At 35.1% G+C, this 21,237-nt stretch overlaps 1 protein-coding gene and 1 pseudogene across 1 annotated transcript; both read right to left on the reverse strand.

Annotated features, from left to right (window-relative positions):
• Nucleotides 1-2,314: 2,314 nt before the first annotated feature.
• Nucleotides 2,315-5,004, reverse strand: LOC143586011 (putative receptor protein kinase ZmPK1). Its single transcript, XM_077067658.1, has one exon. It carries the CDS (start codon nucleotides 4,914-4,916, stop codon nucleotides 2,490-2,492), a length of 2,427 nt encoding a protein of 808 aa, XP_076923773.1. The 5' UTR covers nucleotides 4,917-5,004; the 3' UTR covers nucleotides 2,315-2,489.
• A 2,276-nt stretch (nucleotides 5,005-7,280) lies between these two features.
• LOC143586010 (putative receptor protein kinase ZmPK1) lies at nucleotides 7,281-9,565 on the reverse strand (annotated as a pseudogene).
• Nucleotides 9,566-21,237: the final 11,672 nt, after the last annotated feature.

The following is a 21,237-nucleotide window of genomic DNA, read 5'->3' on the forward strand; positions in this document are numbered from 1 at the left end:
TTAGTCTCACCGCATGAGGGGGTCTCCTGAGATCAACCTCCGGCGTGAGAATAAATAATCTGACACAATGGTTGAAATGAATAATGAGTATGAAAAGAGAGTAGAGAGAAAATAGAGTGAATGAGAATGAATATACCTTTGAATGAAATGTTCCTTTTATAGGCAGCCGGAAGCTTCTCTGGGGGAAGTTCAAGCTTCTTAAGGGGAAAAGTTCAGCTCTACTTTGAGCTTATGCAGACAGGGTGAATGTCATTTCCATGCAACCTTTGTACAACCTTTATTGTCATGTCGCTGTTTTTACTTTATGGCAGGCACCAGCGTTTTAGCCGTCATGACTTTTTCTGTCATTTACTGTAGCTAGAGCTTCCTTGTCATGTTAGGAATCTTGGTGGGCAAGTTTCGAGCTTCCCCACGAGGCAGCTTTATGTTTGCTGCTCCTTTTTTCCAAAGCTTCTCGCCGGTAGCCAAAATCAACACAACTAGGATACTTTTTTCGATCGTTGCGAATAAAGGATGGCCTCTTCATCAATTTGATATTAGGAATTCCTTCCTACATGGAGAGTTAAAAGAAGAAGTATATATGAAAGCTCCACAAGGATTCACATTGAATTTTAAGGCAAAAGAAGTATGTCGATTAAAAAATCTTTATACGAGCTTAAACAATCTCCTCGAGCTTGGTTTGGCATGTTTACTTTGGCAATTAAAGGATATGGATTTCGACAGAGCAATTCTGATCATACACTTTTTCTTAAACAAAGTGGTAAACTTATTACATGTTTAATTATATATGTTGATGACATGATCATTATAGGAAACGATAAGAAAGAAATGAAGAAGTTAAAGACAAAGTTGTTTACAGAATTCGAAATGAAGGACCTAGGAAGACTAAAGTACTTCCTTGGAATCGAAGTACTAAGGTCTAAACGAGGTACCTTTATCTGTCAGAAGAAATATATTCTTGACCTTTTAGCCGAGACAGGAATGATTGACTGCAAGCCAGCCGACACCCCGATGATGGTCAATTATAAACTCCATATGGAAGAAAAGGGAGAATTGGCAAACAAAGGAAGATACCAATGATTGGTAGGAAAACTGATATACCTCTCACATACTCGTCCAGATATCGCATATGCAGCAGGGGCAGTCAACAAGTTTATGCATCAACCTCAATTAACTCACATGGAATCAGTGTGGAGGATTATTAGATACCTCAAAGGAACAACAGGTCACGGGGTTCTGTTCAACCAAACAAACACCTCAAAGTTCAGTTGTATACTGATGCAGACTGGGCTTGAGATAAAAATGATGGAAGGTCAACATCAGGATATTTTACCTTGGTCGGTGGAAATCTAGTTACATGGAGAAGTAAAAAATAGAAGGTGGTAGCGTTGTCTAGTGCCGAAGCAGAATTTCGAGGAATTACACGGGGCGTGCCAGAAGTTATATGGATACGTATGCTTTTATAAGAAATTGGGTTTCCCCAAACCGATGCTAGTAAGATCATTTGTGACAACAAGGCTGCAATACAAATTTCAGAAAATCCAGTTCAACATGATCGTACAAAGCATGTGGAAGTTGATAGACACATCATTAAAGAAAAACTCGAAGTAGGAATTATAGAGTTGTCGTTTGTTCGTTCAGAAGACCAAGTAACAAATATATTAACAAAGGTCGTCAACATGAGGATTTTCAGCAATTGTCTTAGCAAGTTAAGCATCGGAAATCCGACTATTCAATTTGAGGGAGAGTGTTAGAAAAAGACACAAAATTATATGATCAAATTTAATATAATTTCCATATTAAATATTATGGTAACAAAACAATTCAAGACCGTTGGAACATTATCAAGGAGATTTCCTTCCTTTTTTTTTCTTTATTATATTTCCTTGTATAATTTATTTGTTACAATTGGATAATGTATTCCCATTTCTTTTGTAAATCAACAAATACAATTACAAATCAATAACAATTTTAATATTCTCCTTTCTAAGAAAAATGAGATGGAAAATACATTAGAGGATGGATTCGATAGTGTCAGGTGTAATCAATTATTCTCTTTTAATAGAAGAGAAATATTATGAGAAATCTTATATATATTTTGTTGTTCATTTTCATTCATGATTGTATTATAATCATTTTGATTAAATTAGACATCGTTAATCATTGGTGATCACGGATTTCGTATTTCTGTCCGGTTTTAGTATTCTTGACCTTGAACTCCGTGATGTTTATCAACATAAGAATTTATCTCAAGATTTATGTTCAACAATCGTAATATCTCACCTTTTATGTTAAACATCAATAGTAGATTGAAAAAAAAAACTCTGTTTATTCCTTGCATAATATTGTTTAGCTAGATCTTACAGAAAGATACACGAACAATAACAAAATATGTTCAATTTGAGAGCTATCTTACCACATGTTTTCTAAAGTTTTACCACTCAATATTAGGAGGGCAAAACAAATATAATTGTGTAACCATGATTCTCTTAGTCATTACCTGAGTGGAGAAGCATCTTCACAACCTCACTCATGGTTGGTCTAACGTCTTTGTCTTCCTCAACACATTGTACAGCCACACAAAGTAGCTTTTTAATTTGAAGATTCTCAAATTCTTCAATCATCATAGGATCCAATATCTCCATGATTTGTATCTCTGTCAAATTTTCGGGAGCTTTGTGGACCTTCTCTTTCACCCAGTCCACGAGTCGTTTTTTCTCAACAATTTCATTATAACTAATTCCTTGATCACTTGTGGGACTCCGCCCTGTTATCATCTCAAGCACCACCATCCCGTAACTATAAACATCAACTTTTGAAGTAATCGGAAGGTTGAACATCCATTCTGGAGCCATATACCCTCTAGTGCCTCTTATACATGAAAACGCCGAATCTTCTTTTACATCTTGATGGAATAGCTTAGAGAGGCCAAAGTCAGCCACCTTTGGGTTATAATTAGCATCTAACAATATGTTATGTGGTTTAACATCACAATGCAAAACCCACTCTAAGCATTCTTCATGTAAATAAGCTAGCCCTTTAGCCACACCAATTGCTATTTCAAACCTCTTATGCCAACCAAGTTTGTTAGCACCTGACAAGTTCTGAGCCAATGAGCCATTCTCCATGTATTCATACACCAAAATCCTATGATTTCCCTCAGCACAATAACCATACGTTTCAATCAAGTTCATATGGTTTATTCTTCCAATCGTACTCATCTCTGCTAGAAATTCAGCCTCACCTTGAATTGCATCGTGGAGTACCTTAATCGCCACCACTCGATTGTCGGATAGTTTTCCTTTGTAGACTATACCACCGCCACCTCTCCCAATCTCCTCGCTAAATTTACGAGACACTTTCACTATCTCATCATATGTGAATCTTTTGAATCCAGTAGCAATTGCAAGGTAGGCTTGGGTGGTTGTGCTTGAGGGTGCTTTGGTGAAATAGTAAAAGAATAGAAAGCAAAAGACTTCAATTCCGCCGAGGATGCTGCTGAACCACAACATGAACTTGAGGGTCCCATTGGCACTATTTTTATCATATGGTCGTTTTAGTTCTATTTCAGAAGTTGAGCAAACCAATTGGGACTCGATATCAACCTTTTCATTATACGATAAAACATAAGTCTTGGGTAGTTTAAGATAACTGTTGAACGGTGTACCCTTGTAGAAGCCATTGTACAACAAAGTCTTGACAAAGCATTCAAATAATTTAGAATCATGATTAAAGGTGTACTGGAAACCTTTACAATTGGAGTCATCCAAGCAGGACTTCTGGCATTCATTGAGAGTGGATCTATATAACCTCTGAGAATCAAATCCATAAAATTCCACAAAAGGAATCTTTATGAAGTCATAGTGTTCAGGAGGTTTAGAAAATTCAAATGTAGGTTCACACCCTAATGAAGAATCAGATTTGTTCTTCGCCTTGTACCCGTGCATACACGCGCACGTCCTTCCTGATTCTGGAATGTAAGTACAAAGGCTGTTTGGACCACAAATCCCATGAATTGCACAGGTTGTAGAAAGTGCTTGCCATGAAACGCTCCACCCTCTTTTGTTAAGTGTGTAAACTCTAATATTACCATCAACATCAAGTGTCAGTCTTCTTTGAAGGATTTTACCGTTGTCGCTGGTGTTAAAATTGTAATCGTCCGTGGACGTGAAACGTCCTTTCGAATCAAGCATTGCAAATATACGAGTGGTGTAAGGGTTTCTTCCTGCTTGCCATGGAAGTAACCAAGGCCTAGGGAAATATATACTGCTTATTTCATCACTGTTGTAACGAAGTTTTAATACATTGTCATTATCAAAATAGAATTTATAATAACCGGAAGAAAAGTTTGTCAAACTTCTTGAAGATGTAAGAGCAGTAACTTTGGTAAAAGGTTGGTTTGGAAGAATGGTGTCAGTGGGAGAGCTAAAGCTTTGCCAAACATATGATTGGTTGTGCATGTGTGTAAGAACAAGGTTACCCGAATCAAGGAGTTTCAATTGCACAGGCTCATTAGATTTAGTGTCGGTTGCCCAAAACCGACGGCCAGCGTCGGTTAAGACAAGATTTCCTGATTTCCCCAAAGAAAACTTCGATCGTTTTCCATTCACCGGTTCATCTCGATTTGCCATCCAAACTAGCGTGAGCTTTCCATCCGCCATTGGCTGCGTGAACCATATGGCGAAGCAGTAAGCATTTTGGCCAATCTCGTGAAAACCAGCAGCAAAAAGGCGATTTGGTGAAACCAAGTGATCTTTCTTTTCAACAAAGAGTGATGAGCCTTGGGCTAAAACACTTATTGAAGTAGCAGCATGTAGAGAATAAGAGAATGTAAGTAAAGGTAAGAGAAACATTATGAAGAGAAAATGCATGATGAAATATGGATGAATGAACATATTCCTGGTTAGTGTATACATAATAAAAATATCCGAGGCATAAAAGTATAATGCATTTTTTATTGGTTGTTGTTTCTGGTTTATTTAGGATCATGCATGTCTACGTCTTCCAATGGAATTATCTTGCACCTTGCTAATATTTTACATTAATTTTGGACGCCAGTTGATGTATATATATATATATATGTTAATGACAATGTGTGGTTCCTCCAATATTGACTTGGATAAGGTCTACTACCCTAACCATATACACACAGTCAAAGTCAAATGTTCTTATCTTTAAATTAATAGTCATCATCTTCTCAATTAAAGGTGATCATTTTTGTATCTTTATGGTTTGTAACCTGTATTTTGATATTCAAGTTTCAGAATACCAATACCCTTCCTAAAACTTCTAGCCCATGTTTCTAGTTTCCTTTACAATGGTGTGAAAATTATTTTTTCTAATATAATTGTTAAACTGGTAAAAGTTTTGTAAATACGTTTTATGGACTATTGTTTATGATAAGAGGTAGACTGTTATTCCTGCTTATGTAATTTAGGCTTTAGGTGGTTGTGGGTTCATTGTCGAGTGCCCCGCCTACCAATTTTGGAAGTTAAAAAAAAAATAAAGACTAAAAGACATGGACATAATTGTGCACACCAATTGTTCATAATCAAACCGGTCAAAAGTGTCGACTCTTAAATAATCAAATGGGGCTATGATTTATAAATAAACGTTTTTTTGGCACAACACTAACAATGTTTATTGGCAGTTTGGCAATGACTTGCAGTTCTGTTGTGCATGTGAGGTTTTTTTTTATTTTGGATATGGATAGCTAATGCAGTTTATAAGAATATAGAACTCTAATGATCTACATATCAATATTGCAACTTTTTGTAAAGCACTTTGTGGTTCTAATGCAATTTGTAATATTTTCTGTACAATAATTTGGATCATTAATTAATACAGGATAAAGAACTGTTTTTAACAACTGTAGGCATATGACAACTCTTTTCCTAACACTTTGGTTTTTTACTTACATTATTATTATTTTTTTAGTTTCATGAAGATTATTCTTACAATTGAAAATTGCCTTAAGAATCTAATGACCAGTGTTCCTTTTGTTTTGTAATGTGTCTTCAAAAGTTCAGTGATCTTGTGACATTCCCAATAATGCAAGTGTCACCCGGAGGTCCGAGACGATAGTGTATCAGCCGTGACAAAGTTTTCGATCTTAAATACACATCACCGTTGAGCTTGAAGGTTGCTTTGAGTTTAGTAAGTCTATTTACGATTTAACTTTCTTAGCTCGGTTTGATTTTATAAACTGATTATGTTCCTTTTTTTTTAATATGTATTTGGATATGAGAAGGGAGTTTCAGAATCTTAATTAACGTCTAATTCATGAATATAGGATGTCATTACAAGCAGTATCTGGATATGTGTCAAGTGATCTCTTTGAGGTGCTACTGTCACTTCCTTATTTATAAATAACTAGGTCGTTAAACATGAGAAAACTTGTTTAGAAAATCAACATGTGTTTCTCTCATTTGTTTTTGATACATTTGGTTTCTGGCCCAGAGGCGGCTATGAGTTTTTTGAGAAGGTTTCAACGTGTCGTATATGGTACTTCTTCGGCTTCTAGGTCTCAAAGCCTTGTTTTTAGTATGATTGACTTTGTTATTCAAAAGAGGGTTGCGGCACAATTTGTTGCCCGTTTGTCTGCCACTTAATTGTAATCGTTTTGAATTTAATGGTAAAATGAATATATATAACTCAATACATAAAGTTTAAAAAATAAATAATAACTAGGTTAGAACTCGTGTAACACACGCGTTCTGTTAAAAAAAGAAAAGAAATATAAACCAAACAAATATTTTAATATTTTGAAAACCAAAATAAGAAAGTTTATTATTGCAAAGCATAACTGCTAGAAATCGCATTTGCAACTGTTGTTTCGGTTGCAAATGTCATTTTGTGACCAAATTGTGACCGGTTTCGACGACGGTCGATTTTACGACTAAAGTTTCAGTTGCAAGCTTAGCAACCGAATTTGCAACCGAATTTGCTCGAATCTCTTTTGCGACTGATTTTGTGACCGATTTTGTGACCGAACATATAACAACCGATATTGCGACCGCAAATTTTCGTGACCGGTTTTGCGACCATAAACTTTACAACCGATTTTGCAACTGAATTGTTTAGCGACCGATCCTATTTGCGACCGATTTTGCGACCAAGATGTCAAATAGCAATAGTAGATTGAAATGCAAACAAAAAAACACAGTGTATTCCTTGCACGTACATTTTTGTATAACTAGATGTTACCACATGCTCTCTAAAGTTTTACAAATTATTTATTCTGAGGGAATAACACATATAACTGTGCAATTATGATTCTATTAATCATTAGTACCTGAGTGGAGAAGCATCTTCACGACCTCGCTCATGGTTGGTCTAGCGTCTTTGTCTTCCTCAACACATTGCATAGCCACACCTAGAAGAATTTTTATTTGAACATTCTCAAATTCCTCAATCATTATAGGATCCATTATCTCCATGATTTGTATGTCTGTCAAATTGTCGCGAGTTTTGTGGACGTTCTCCTTCACCCAGTCCACGAGTCGTTTTTGCTCAAACGTTTCATCATTATTAATTCCTTGATCACTTGTGGGACTCCGCCCTGTTATCATCTCAAGCACCACCATCCCATAACTATAAACATCAACTTTTGAAGTAATCGGAAGGTTAAACACCCATTCTGGAGCCATATACCCTCTAGTGCCTCTTATACGTGAAAAGGCCGAATCTTCTTTTACATCTTGATGGAATAGCTTAGAAAGGCCAAAGTCAGCCACCTTTGGGTTATAATTAGCATCTAACAATATGTTATGTGGTTTAACATCACAATGCAAAACCCACTCTAAGCATTCTTCATGTAAATAAGCTAGCCCTTTAGCCACACCAATTGCTATTTCAAACCTCTTCTGCCAACCAAGCTTGTTAGCACCTGACAAGTTCTGAGCCAATGAGCCATTCTCCATGTATTCATACACCAAAATCCTATGCTTCCCCTCAGCACAATAACCATACGTTTCAATCAAGTTCATATGGTTTATTCTTCCAATCGTATTCATCTCTGCTAGAAATTCAGCCTCACCTTGAATTGCATTGTGGAGTACCTTAATCGCCACCACTCGATTGTCCGGTAGTTTTCCTTTGTACACGATACCACCACCACCTCTCCCAATCTCCTCGCAAAATATACGAGACACTTTCACTATCTCATCGTATGTGAATCTTTTGAATCCAGTTGCAATTGCAAGGTAGGCTTGGGTGGTTGTTCTTGAGGGTGCTTTGGTGATATAGTAGAAGAAAAGAAAACACACCACTTCAATTCCACCAAGTATGCTGCTGAACCACAACATGAACTTCACGGTACCATTGGATTTATTTTTGGCATATGGTCGTTTTAGCTCTATTTCAGAAGTTGAGCAAACCAATTTGGACTCGATAGATGCATTTGTATTATAAGATAAAACATCAGTCTTAGATAGTTTAAGATATGTGGTGAACGGTGTACCCTAGTAGTTGCCATTGTACAACTAAGTCTTGATAAAGCATACAAATGAGCTATATTCTTGCTGATAACTGAGTTGGAAAGCTTTACAATTGGAGTCATCCAAGCAAGACTTCTGGCATTCATTGAGAGTTGATCCAGCTAACTTTTTAGAATCAAATCCATAAAACTCCACAAAAGGAATCTTTATGAAGTCATAGTGTTTTGGAGATTTAGTAAGATCAAATGTAGGTTCACACCCTAATGAAGAATCCGATTGGTTCTTTGCCTTGTACCCGTGCATACACTCGCATGTCCTTCCCGATTCAGGAATGTAAGTACAAAGGCTGTTTGGACCACAAATCCCATGAATTTTACATGTTATGGATATTGCTTGCCATGAAACACTCCACCTTCTTTTGTTAAGTGTGTAAACTCTAATCTTACCATCAACATCGAGTGTGAGTCTTCTTTGAAGGATTTTACCGTTGTCGCTGGTATTAAAGTTGTAATTGTCTGAGGATGTGAAAAGACCTTTGGAATCAAGCATTGCAGATCTAGTATTGTTGTAGATGTTTCTTCCTAGATCCGATGGTAGTTGCCAAGGCGTAGGGAAATAGACACTGCTAATTTCATCACTGTTGTAAAGAAGTTTTATTACGTTGTCATTATCAAAATAAAGTTTATAATAACCAGAAGAAAAGTTTGTCAAACTTCTTGAAGATATTAGAGCAGTATCTTTGGTAAAAGGTTGGTTTGGAAGTATGGTGTTAGTGGGAGAACTAAAGCTTTGCCAAACATATGATTGGGTGTGCATGTGTGTAAGAACAAGGTTACCCGAATCAAGGAGTTTCAATTGCACAGGCTCATTAGAGTTAGTGTTGGTTGCCCAAAACCGTCGGCCAGCGTCGGTTAAGACAAGATTTCCTGATTTCCACAAAGAAAACTTGGATCGTTTTCCATTGACTGGTTCATCTCGATTTGCCATCCAAACCAGTGTGAGCTTTCCGTCCGCCATTGGTTGCGTGAACTATATGGCGAAGCAATAAGCATTTTGGCCAATCTCGTGAAAACCGGCTGTGAAAATGCCATTTGGTGAAACCAGTTGATCTTTCTTTTCAACAAAGAGTGATGAGCCTCTTTGTGAAGAAGAAAGAGTAGCAACATTCAGAGAATAAGAGAATATAACTAAAGGTAAGAGAAATATTATGAAGGGAAAATGCATGATGAATTATGAATGAAAAAACATCTTCCTTGGCTGTATATATATAATAAAAATGTCCAAGGCATAAAATAATAATGAATTTTTATTCGTTGTTTATGGTTATGCTAGCACCTCATGTCTACTTCTTCCAATGGAATTATCTTGCGCCTTGCAAAACTTTTACCCTAATTTTGGATGCTAATAGATGTGTGCGTGTCTATATGTATGATAACCCAACTTGGAACAAGCTTGACTTGGAAAAGTAGCTGGTAATGACAAAGCTTTTGTTTAAAGACATATATATATATATATATAGGGGATTGTTCATGCGAGAAGTGATATTATAGAGAGAAGTGCGAGAAGTGAATCTAAACCATTGATTGTGTTTAATCAATGGTCTACAAAAGAAAAGGCAAATTCATAATTACAAACACATATTATGACATATTTTTAATTAAAAAGGGTGCATATGTCTTTTGTAATATTGCTCTCATTAAGCCAGACATTAATGCTATTCAACAGTTTCATTTTTTTATGCCTAGTTAATGGTCATGGAGTCATATATGAGTATTAGTATTTAAATATTGTGTAGGATTTGTAGAGTTTTAAATTAGTTTCCCATAAAAGTTGCCGGCACTTAAATAAAATGTCCTACACTATGGTATTAACTTGTGTAAATTTTTATAGTGTGTTGGTATCATGAATATGTATGAAACTTTTTTATAATCATAGGTTATTAGCATGATCTTTTTTATTACATGTAGTATAATGAAAAAAAAAAGTTTAGTTTGTACTGTGTAGGTGGTATTTCGAATTGTGTATGTGTAAACTTTATCATGTGTAGGTTCATGTATGTATCGTGTAGGTGATATTTTGAATTGTGTATGGGTAAATTTTGTTGTGTGTAGGTTTATATATGTACTGTGTAGGTGGTATTTCGAATTGTGTATGTGTAAACTTTATCGTGTGTAGGTTCATATAAGTACTGTGTATGTGATATTTTGAATTGTGTGTTGTTAATTTTAGCGTGTGTACGTTCATATATGTACTGTCTAGGTGGTATATCGAGTTGTATATGTGTAAATTTTGTTGTGTGTAGAATCATTTATGTACTATGTAGGTAGTTTTACGAATTCGGTATAAATTTGAAAATCTTTCTAAATTTGGTTGTATGTAACAGTTTTGTGAATGATTATTCGAAGAGAAACATATAGTTATGTCTAGGAAATAAGGTAATTGTAAAGTAATCCAAGATTTCAAGTAATGTAAAACACATGCTTTGTTGATCGTATGTACATGTATATGAATATGTTAAATTATATAATATGATGTAATAATGTTTAATATATTTAACTTATTTTTATTAGCTATAAACGGACTTGTTGGTAACACCAAGATAAAATCTTGAGAATTGTAAAATGAAGGGATGATGAAAAATTAAAAATCAAAAGAATAAAAGTAAATAGAAAAGCTATAATATGAAACCCCTACGACATTTATTGGTTACCAAAAACAAAACCTGAATATTTTACTATTATACCCATTTGATTAATTAAATATAAAATAAAAAGACAAATCTTGATTGGTTCAAATGTCTTCTCGCACTTCTCGCGCTAAAAAACACTTCTGAAATGAACTTAATCATATATATATATATATAGAGAGAGAGAGAGAGAGAGAGAAGATCCAATACACTAATGCTTATCGTACAAATACGTACGTGAATTCCATTTTTCACGAATCATTCCATAAAATCACAGTCAGATATCTCGGAATCGTCAATACATATTCAATCAATCATTGTTTCACCGAAAAAAAACAGTTTTGGATGGTTAATCGATCAATTTCTTACTTTTTTTCACAATGACTGTTTTTGAGCGTTTAAGGTTTGTGAGCGTTTTAGGTTTTTGCCTTTGTTTTTTGCCTTTGAGCGTCTCGCGTACCTACCGTACGTTAAGCATTAACGTACAGTAACTGCACCATATATGTATATATATATTTATATATATAGGTTGAATTTAAAGAGATCTAGAGAATTAATAAAGAATTATTTTTAACTTTTTTAAAAAATATTATTTATTTTTATTAACTTTTAATATAAAACACACAAATCAATTAAATTATTTGAATATGTGGTCTAAAATGGGTTTTCAGTGTTTTCACAACTCAACCAAGTTTTCATTATAAACCAACCCTATATATATATATATATGGTAAGGATCCTAAGAGAACTCTTTGCAAATTGAGAACTTTGAGAATCATTTAGGACCACTAAAAACACATTTAAAAGAAATTTTTAAAAAAATCATAAAACAAAAACTTTAAAAATGTAAAAAAACCAAAATTCTTATATTCCATTCCGGTTTAATTAAAAAAACGTCGTATTATACACATATGTATAATTTTATTTAATTTTTAGTTACGTAATATACACATATGTACAATATCATTTATCTTAAGTTATACACATGTGTATAAATAAACATGTAAATGTACATATATGTATATATTATACATATGTGTATATAATTTAGCTAAATCGAGTTTTTTTTATAAAACTGGAATGTTAAAATAAGAATTTTTTTTTTTACTTTTTTCATTTTTATGTTTTTTTTGATTTTATGATTTTTTTTTTATTTTTGGGTTTTTTGTGGTCTAAAATGGTTCTCATAGTTCTCAATTTCAAAAAAGTTTTCTCATGATCCTGATCCTATATGTATATATTTATATATATTGTAACATCCTAAAATTTTAATGATGAATAAAGGAAGTTATGTTTAGTGATTTCGCGTAATTAATTAATATCGGGTAAGGAGCGGGTCTTGGACTTGGATTAATTGAGAGGAGTTAAATGAGAATGGGATTTCAGGGATATAAATACCCCCAAAATCCCAAAATATCTTCATTTTTCACCAAACTCCCTAACACTCCAAAAACACACACATACCACACTAACTTCGCCGCCGGACCGAAGGCAGATCCGGGCAGATCCGGCAGACCCGAGTGAGAGAGAGAGCGATTAGTGGTGATAAGCAAGTAAACGAGATCCAAACAAGCCCAAAAAGGTATGATTCTTGATCTTTGAAGTTTAAAGATCCAAGCTTTTTAGTGTATAAACGACCAAAAATGGTCGGGTAGCGTAGTGGGTGATATTGAACCATAGCAAGGGTGTTAAAATCGCTCGAAATGCCGATCAGAAACTAAAACAGCGGCTGTCTGGGCAACTTCGCCTTCATCTGGGCAACTTCGCCTTCAAAGCGACGAACTTCGCCTGCAAGCTAAGTTCGCCTGATGAACTTCGCCTGCAAGCTAAGTTCGCCTGATGGCAACTTCGCTGTAAAGTTAAGTTCGCCTAACTGGTAACTTCGCCTGAGGCCAAGTTCGCCTGATGACAACTTCGCCTGAAGCCAAGTTCGCCTGATGGCAACTTCGCTGTAAAGTTAAGTTCGCCTAACTGGTAACTTCGCCTGAGGCCAAGTTCGCCTGATGACAACTTCGCCTGAAGCCAAGTTCGCCTGACGGCAACTTCGCTGTAAAGCTAAGTTCGCCTAGCTGGTAACTTCGCCTAAAGCTAAGTTCGCCTAAGGTTAACTTCGCCTAAAGTCAAGTTCGATTAGAAAATAAATTAAAAATCTAATGAAAAATGTGTTAAGACAGTTAATGGAAATAAAATTTTTCCAAGCTGACCTGGCAGCTCGACCCCAGCCAGGGGCTCTGCCCCTTGGACCCTGCTAGGGGCTGCCGCCCCTAGACCCCGCTGCCAGGGGCGCTGCCCCCGGACCCCCGTTCGTTGTGGGTAGTAATTAAGACTAGAAAGATGTTATAAGTAGTGATAGTTAAATTGATATGTATACTTGTTATACAGTCAGCCGTGCACAACTGAAGAAAGAGATTACGATCAACGGAGAACGTAACCGTGTTCAGGTGAGTTTCTAGCCCCATTTATGTGTTACGTTTTCGGGGCTGTGTGCATACTCAATATGTTTGTTAATACACTTATCCTAAGAGATAAGTGTATGCCTTATGTGGATAATGTGAAATGTATGAATGATTGCTTGATAGTACGTGAACGATCTTCGGATATTGCACGTACTGTCAGGTTGTAACGCTATGTATAAGGTAAGTATGTTATGTATGTTTATGTGTATGAACATGATAGAGATAATAGAAGAAAGAAATGATAATGTATGGTTACGAAAAGGGTACCGAGCCCTAATAATACTCGAGGTATGATGTATGGTTGTATGGTTACGAAAAGGGTACCGAGCCCTACTAATACTCGAGGTATGATGTATGGTTGTATGGTAACGAAGAGGGAATCGAACCCTTCTAATATTCGAAAACTAGGGACCAGACCCTTATAATATCTGTGATGATAGGGACCAGACCCTTATAATATATGTGATGTTAGGGAATCGAACCCTTCTAATATTCGAAAACTAGGGACCAGACCCTTATAATATTTGTGATGATAGGGACCAGACCCTTATAATATCTGTGATGTTAGGGAATCGAACCCTTCTAATATTCGAAAACTAGGGACCAGACCCTTATAATATCTGTGATGATAGGGACCAGACCCTTATAATATCTGTGATGTTAGGGAATCGAACCCTTCTAATATTCGAAAACTAGGGACCAGACCCTTATAATATCTGTGAGGTTATAGGGCGAAAGGCTCTTTGAAAATTATGATTTTGTATGTAAGGAAAGCATGAAGGTAAAAATGAACGTATGATTATGAATGTAAAGAAAGTATGAACGTAAAAATGAAAGTAAAAGCACTTAGGTGTATATGAAAGAAAGTTAAGAGATTAAGTATGAAGCGTAAGAATGTATTGTATGATTATGTGATTAACTAGAACTCACTCAGCGTAGCTGACTTTTAGTATGCACGCAGGTGAGTAGGATGAGACAGCTCGCTTGAGAAGACACATGGCACTGAACAAGAATCTGGCATCTGAAGACTTATGATGTTTTAATTAACTCTGATATTTAGAACTGTGTTTATGAGTAAATCCAACACGAAAGTAGGGCTACCGGTAACGGGGCCTTACATATATTGGGAAAATATTAAGAGAAAACTCATTCTTAAAGAGAAAACTATAGAACTAATAACAAATATTTTCAATTTAATTAAAAAAAATATTTTATGTTTTTTTTTCTTTCATCATTCTTATATGTTGTTATTTTTCATCACAAAAAAATATAAAAATTCCCGTTGTAATGCATATATGCAACATGTCGACTTTTTTTATAATGCACATGTACAATAGTGTGTAATTTGATATGTGAAATATTAACATATATGCAGCTGTTTGTATTGTATATTTATGATAGTGTTATATTATATACAAAAATTAAAAGATATCAATATGGTGAATATGTGTATTAGTGTTGTATTACGTATATGCATTAGTGTGCGTTGCGTACAATAAATAGTGTTGTATTTGCATATATTCAATAATGTGAATTGTATAATGCAATTGTGTTATATTATATGCAATAAAACACTATTGTATATATAAAATACACATTATTGCACATATGCACTACATTGACAATATTTCTCTCTTTTTTTTCTTTTTTTAGGATCAATATCAACTTGTTAGAAGGAGGAAACAAAAAGAAATCAAAAAATATTTTTTTTTTTTAAAATTAAAAATAGTTCTCTATTAGTTCTCTAGTTCTCTCTAGATATCACCCTTACCTATATATATATATATATGTATGTATATATTGGGTTGAGATACTGTACAATAATGTCTTAATGTATAATATATACGAGGCATGCTGGCATGCTGAAAGGCAAAACCTAGTTGTCAAACACCTTTAAACTAGGCTTATACGTTGCGTATTTCCTTCGTTTAAAACTTCAACAAAAGTTTTGTCATTACTAGCTACTTTTCCAATTCAAGCTAGTTACAAGTTGAGTTATTATATATATATATATATATATATATATATATATATATATATATATATATATATATGTATACATACTAGTTTTTATCCCTCGTATTACGGGGGTTGTTTTATATTATTTGTTTTAATATTTATTTATTTTTGAATTTATATTATTTTATTGTATGAAAGTTAATAATATATTTATGGTTTGATGATAAATTGTTTCACAAATAAATGAGATGTTATAACCCGGTTTAAAAGCTATATGGTTTTGATGAGACCCAAGACCCGTTTATTTTTTTTACTATAAAATTGGTTTTTTAATTTAAATAATATATATATATATCTTTTATAAAATAAAAAAGATTTTAATTTAGTATATCCTATTTTATAGGATTATTACATCAATAATTTAGTGAGACTAATTTTTAATTTAATGAGATGTTATACCCGTTTAAGAAATATCTGGGTTTGGTAAGACCCATACCCATGAATTCGGGTCAAATGCATGAGAAGCCTCCATTTAAATTAAGCAAATCTAGTGACTCCAAAAAAAGGGAAAGCGACCACATCGCGACACGTATGATTTTTATGTTTTCGTTAGGATTTTTAAGTTTTCGTTTATATTATATATATATATATATATATATATATATAAAGGATCAAATACAATAATCCATTTTCATACAATAGGTACGCGAGTTTCTTCACCATCGATTTTCAAAAAACACGCAACCGTTCTGATCCTCTGCTCCACTGCTCCATCAATTCCGTACGCCTTCACCGTCACCGTCCAATGATTGCATCTACCGTCACGACCGTCGACGGTACCGTCGTGAACACCATCTTCCTCGTCACACCTTTTTCACAGGTCAGTTGATAAAATTGACCAATTGAAATTGAAATTGTTGAACTAATTGATCAATTAAACTTTGTAATTGGTCCAATTAATCATCAATTTAAAGTTTCAATTAATCAATTTTGAGTTTTGAGTAAACCCAGTTGCAGACGTTCCATATTTTGTTCATATGATCGAATCAATGATCAAATTAACGGTCGATTGACGATTGTTTGATGATTATGAGATTATATGAAGTGATTTCAATGTTCAACTTCATGTTTACAGGTATTTAATTTTTTTTTTGTTAGTTTTAGAAGTTCTGAACACCCAGAACTTCTTATAACTTCTAAACTTTATCAGTTTTGAACACCCAGAACTTCTTAGAACTTCTAAACTTTACCAGTTTGAACACCCAGAACTTCTTAGAACTTCTAAACTTTATCAGAACTTCAATACTTTTTTAAACACCTTGAGCTTCTTAAAACGTATTAGAATGTTTAAAGATGTTCGTTTTTTTTTGAACACCCAAAACTTCTTTGAATATATTAGAACGTTTAAAGTTTTTTTTTTGTCAGAACGTTTAAAGGTCTTCAGTTTTGTTTCGGAACGTTTAAACATAATATTTTGAACCCTAATCAGAGCTCGATTGAGTGTGTTATTTCTGCAATTCCATAATTGATTGATGAATCTAAATGCTTCTACACATCAATTTGATTGTTAATCATCATTTTGGTGTTTATTTTGGTCAGAACGTTTAAACTTTGAGCAGAACGTTTAAACATGAACCCTAATCATAGCTCAATTAAGTGTGCAAATTTGTATTTTCATAATCGATTGATGATTCTAAAGCCTCTTACACATCATTTCGATTGATTAAATCATCAATTTGAAGATTTTTAATGTTCAGTGACGTTCTTTTCAATTTTGGGTTTTGACTTGAGATTTCATACTGTAAGTTGTGATTAGAGTTTAGAAATTGGATGAGATAGCTTAAGGAGTTCTGAATTTGGATCGGAATCGATTTTAAATCGATGATTTTGATCGCGAACTACTGTTTGGGTTATTTACCAAACTGCCACCGCGTGAAATTGAAATCGATGACCAGAAGTGTCGCGTACGTAATGTATGATAAGTCATTATTGTACAAAAACTCACCCCTAAATATATATATATATATATATATATATATATATATATAAAAGATAAAATACAATAGTTGCTTAACGTACAATGATACAAGAATACTTATATTTCATAAAATCTTGTGAAATCACATCACAAGATCTTGAAATCGTCAATACATATCCAATTAATCGTTGATTCACCGAAATAAAAAGTTTGGGATTGTGTACTTCATACATATCCAATTATATATGTCATATATATTGTATACATGTATTTTGATATATGTTTCCGGATTAATCTCCTTGTAAAGCCCTATATATATATGGGTATTTTATATGATGAATGCACAATCATTATTAACCCAAAATCATATGCTTTTATGGTATCAGAGCCGATGATGCGTTGAACCAGTACTCCAAAAGATTTTTATTCTGGCTCTCTTTTACGTTCACTATTCCATCTTGGATTACCTCTTCCTCGTCCGTTGTATCTTCCACGGCCGCTACCATGTCCTCGGTAGTTTTCAACTTTCTTTTCGGTTTGGGTGAACATGAGCTGACTTTGGGGTGAACTTCCATTCACAATCTTGAACTTGTTTCTTTCTTCATATGCCTTCAAACGTCCAACCACATCCTCAAACGCCATTGTTTCGATGTCTGCGAGTAGCTCCATCGAAGAAACAACAGGTAGATATTTATCCGGCATAGAGTTCGAGAACTTTCTTACCAAAACCTCTTCTTCAAGTACCGCTCCCAAGCTCTTGTACTTTGACTGTACTCCACCAACTTCGCAGCATAATCATCAATACTTTCTGTCTCCCCCATATTCAGTGCATCTAACTCGGTTCTTAGCATTTGAACACGAGCCTTTTGAGTTCTTTCTGCACCAAGATAACGAACTCTTAACGCTTCCCAAACATCTTTCGGTTCTGATAAGTGGCCATTTGAAGCATCACGTCTTCAGGTAGGGTTTGAAAGATAACACCCAAGGCCATAAATTTCTTTCTTTCTTCAATTCCTACACCCTTTTCCTTATCAATCGCATCATGCAAACAATTCGCACCCAAGATAATTTTCACCATAACCGACCATGACGTGTAGTTGGTCGAAGTTAACTTCGGTGCTTGCAAAACAAAACCACCTATCGATTCTTTCATTGTTCCCGAACTTCCCGCTTCTTTATCACTAGCCATGACTTGATGATCAAACTTAAATAAAACCAACAACCCAAACTAGGCTTTCTAATCTCGTACGAACCAAAAACACCAGCGTGGTGGTGGTAATTTTAACAATGTCAAAATTCACTTTTGATATTAATTAAATTTATGTTTATGGTTACCAAGGTTATGCGACTCTACTCTTTTTCCAACACAAAGTAATTCACAGTTGCAAATAATTCACTTTAATTTCGATGGGGCCACATAAAAGAAACACCAACTATGTTTGACTTTAGCTTTAATCAAACCCAAAAAATAATGTGATATGACCTTTTCTTTAGAAAATACTTCGATCGATGGTTTGGTTTGCCGATGATGCGTTGAACCAGTACTCCAAAAGATTTTTATTCTGGCTCTCTTTTTTTTATCTTCACGTTTCTAATATTCAAGAGCTAATCCAGCTCTGATACCAATTGTTGGCCCAGACGGATCAAACAATTGAATCAAACGAACTTATCAAACAAACAAACACGCGATATTAGGGTAACAACCCTCGACTCTTTTCATATAATCAAACGAACATAACAAACGAACCTCACGAACTTATCAAACGTACATGGAGATGAGACTCCTTGACTCTCTTGGCTCTCTCTCAACTCTCACCAAAACAACTAATAATCTAGACCCTATTTATAGACTTATTAAACTTGCTCTCCAAGACATACCTTTCCTAAACCTATTATAATTCAAATACCTAAATTAAAACATAATTAAATAAACCTTTAACTTTACTAATAATTCAAGATTACACTTGCCTTAAACCAAGTTAGGGTACATCGGGAAATAATCAAGTCGTAGGGCCAAGTAGTCAAGTCGTTTTTCCTAAAGAACCGAGTTCCCTCTCGATTCAGTTTCCGATTCTTACGTCCACTAATTACACGATTTGGACGGTAAAAATCAAGGCCATCTTCAAGGTTCAAGGGTTGTTGGAGGCTATCGAACCAAGAACGGGAACGCTGGTTGACCCGAAGATAGATGGGTTGGCGATTGTGTATCTTTATCAAGGTATGCCAGAGGCTTTGGTGATGCAAGTGGCACACATTTCCACCGCTAAAGAGATATGGGATGCACTTAAGACTCGTTTCGTTGGGGTTGATAGGATTCGAGAAGCACGGATCTAGTCTCTTCAACATGAGTTCGATGTACTCAAGATGAAAGAAACGGATACGATTGATGACTTCTCGACCAAGATTAGCCAAATAGCTTCCAAAGCAAGCAATCTTGGTGAATCGTTTGAAGAAAAGACCCTTGTGAGAAAGCTTTTGAATTCCGTTCCTAGAAAGAGGTATATAGCGATTGTTGCTACTATTGAACAGTTTGCCGATATAAAGACCATGACGTTCCATGAAGCCGTTGGACACCTAAAAGCTTTTAAGGAACGATCTGGAGATGAAGACAAACCTGTGTCCGGTAAGCAAGAACAACTCCTATATACATATGAAGAATGGAAAGCTAAAAGCAATCAAGAAAGGCGTCATGGGAAAGGCAAGATAGGAACCGAATCAAGTCAAAAGAACAAAGGAAAAGGTAAGGTTGTGGATCGGGAAAAGAAAGAACCCCGGGTGAAGAAGGATCGGTCAAATATTAAATGTTATTGGTGTGATGAACTAGGACACTTTGCCACGTCATGTCCTAACCGAAACAAGGAGACGAACGATCAAAGTAACCTCGCTCAAGATGGCGGACCGGTTCTAAACATGATGACGGTAGCTCGGAGTAAGGAAGATGTTGTTTTTCTAAAAGAAGACCGGGTTGATCCGAAGCAATATGCTTCAACCCCATGAGATAAAAACACATGGATTCTTGATAACAGGGTGAGTAACCACATGATGGGAAATCCGGAATGGTTTTCCAACATCGATCGTAACAAGACCGGTAAAGTAAGTTTCGGTGATGGTTCGTGTGTTGAAATCGAAGGTCAGGGCACGATAGTAGTAGAAGGTCAAAGGGGAGAACAACAACTTATTAATCAATACAATAAAGGTTTAGACTTGAATCTTATTGTCTTCAATTGGTATCAGAGCCAAGTTCAAGAAATCGATAAGGAGGAATCGATTTTTGGAGAAGCCGTGATCGGGAAGGAGATCGGCAATCAAGGGTTTGTGTTTCCATTATCAATCCGTTCTTGAATAGGTACGTTTTTGTTTTAATCGATGATTACTCACGATTTGTTGGGGCGTACTTGTTGAAGGCTAAAGATGAGGCGCTTGAAGTTTTTAGGAAGTTTAAGGAATTGGTATCAGAGCGTTGGGAAAATTATTATATCCCGACATGTAGTCTTTGATGAAAACTATTTTCCATTTAATGAACCAATAAATCAATCTACAAATAAATTCCTAGAAGATGAGCCCATCCCGTTTTCCATTATTCAACCCAACACCACCCACCAACTTTATAATAATACATGTCCTTCAATTCCCCAACCTACCACTACACCTATCCAACCACAAACCACCACTGCCCCTAACACCGAGCATGCACCCTCCGAACATCCCATAGTCGACCCA

Source organism: Bidens hawaiensis, unplaced genomic scaffold (genome assembly GCF_021521415.1).
Source record: "Bidens hawaiensis isolate Kalapana, Puna unplaced genomic scaffold, B.hawaiensis_p1.1 tig00034272_1, whole genome shotgun sequence".
In the NCBI taxonomy this organism is placed as follows: Eukaryota; Viridiplantae; Streptophyta; class Magnoliopsida; order Asterales; family Asteraceae; genus Bidens; species Bidens hawaiensis.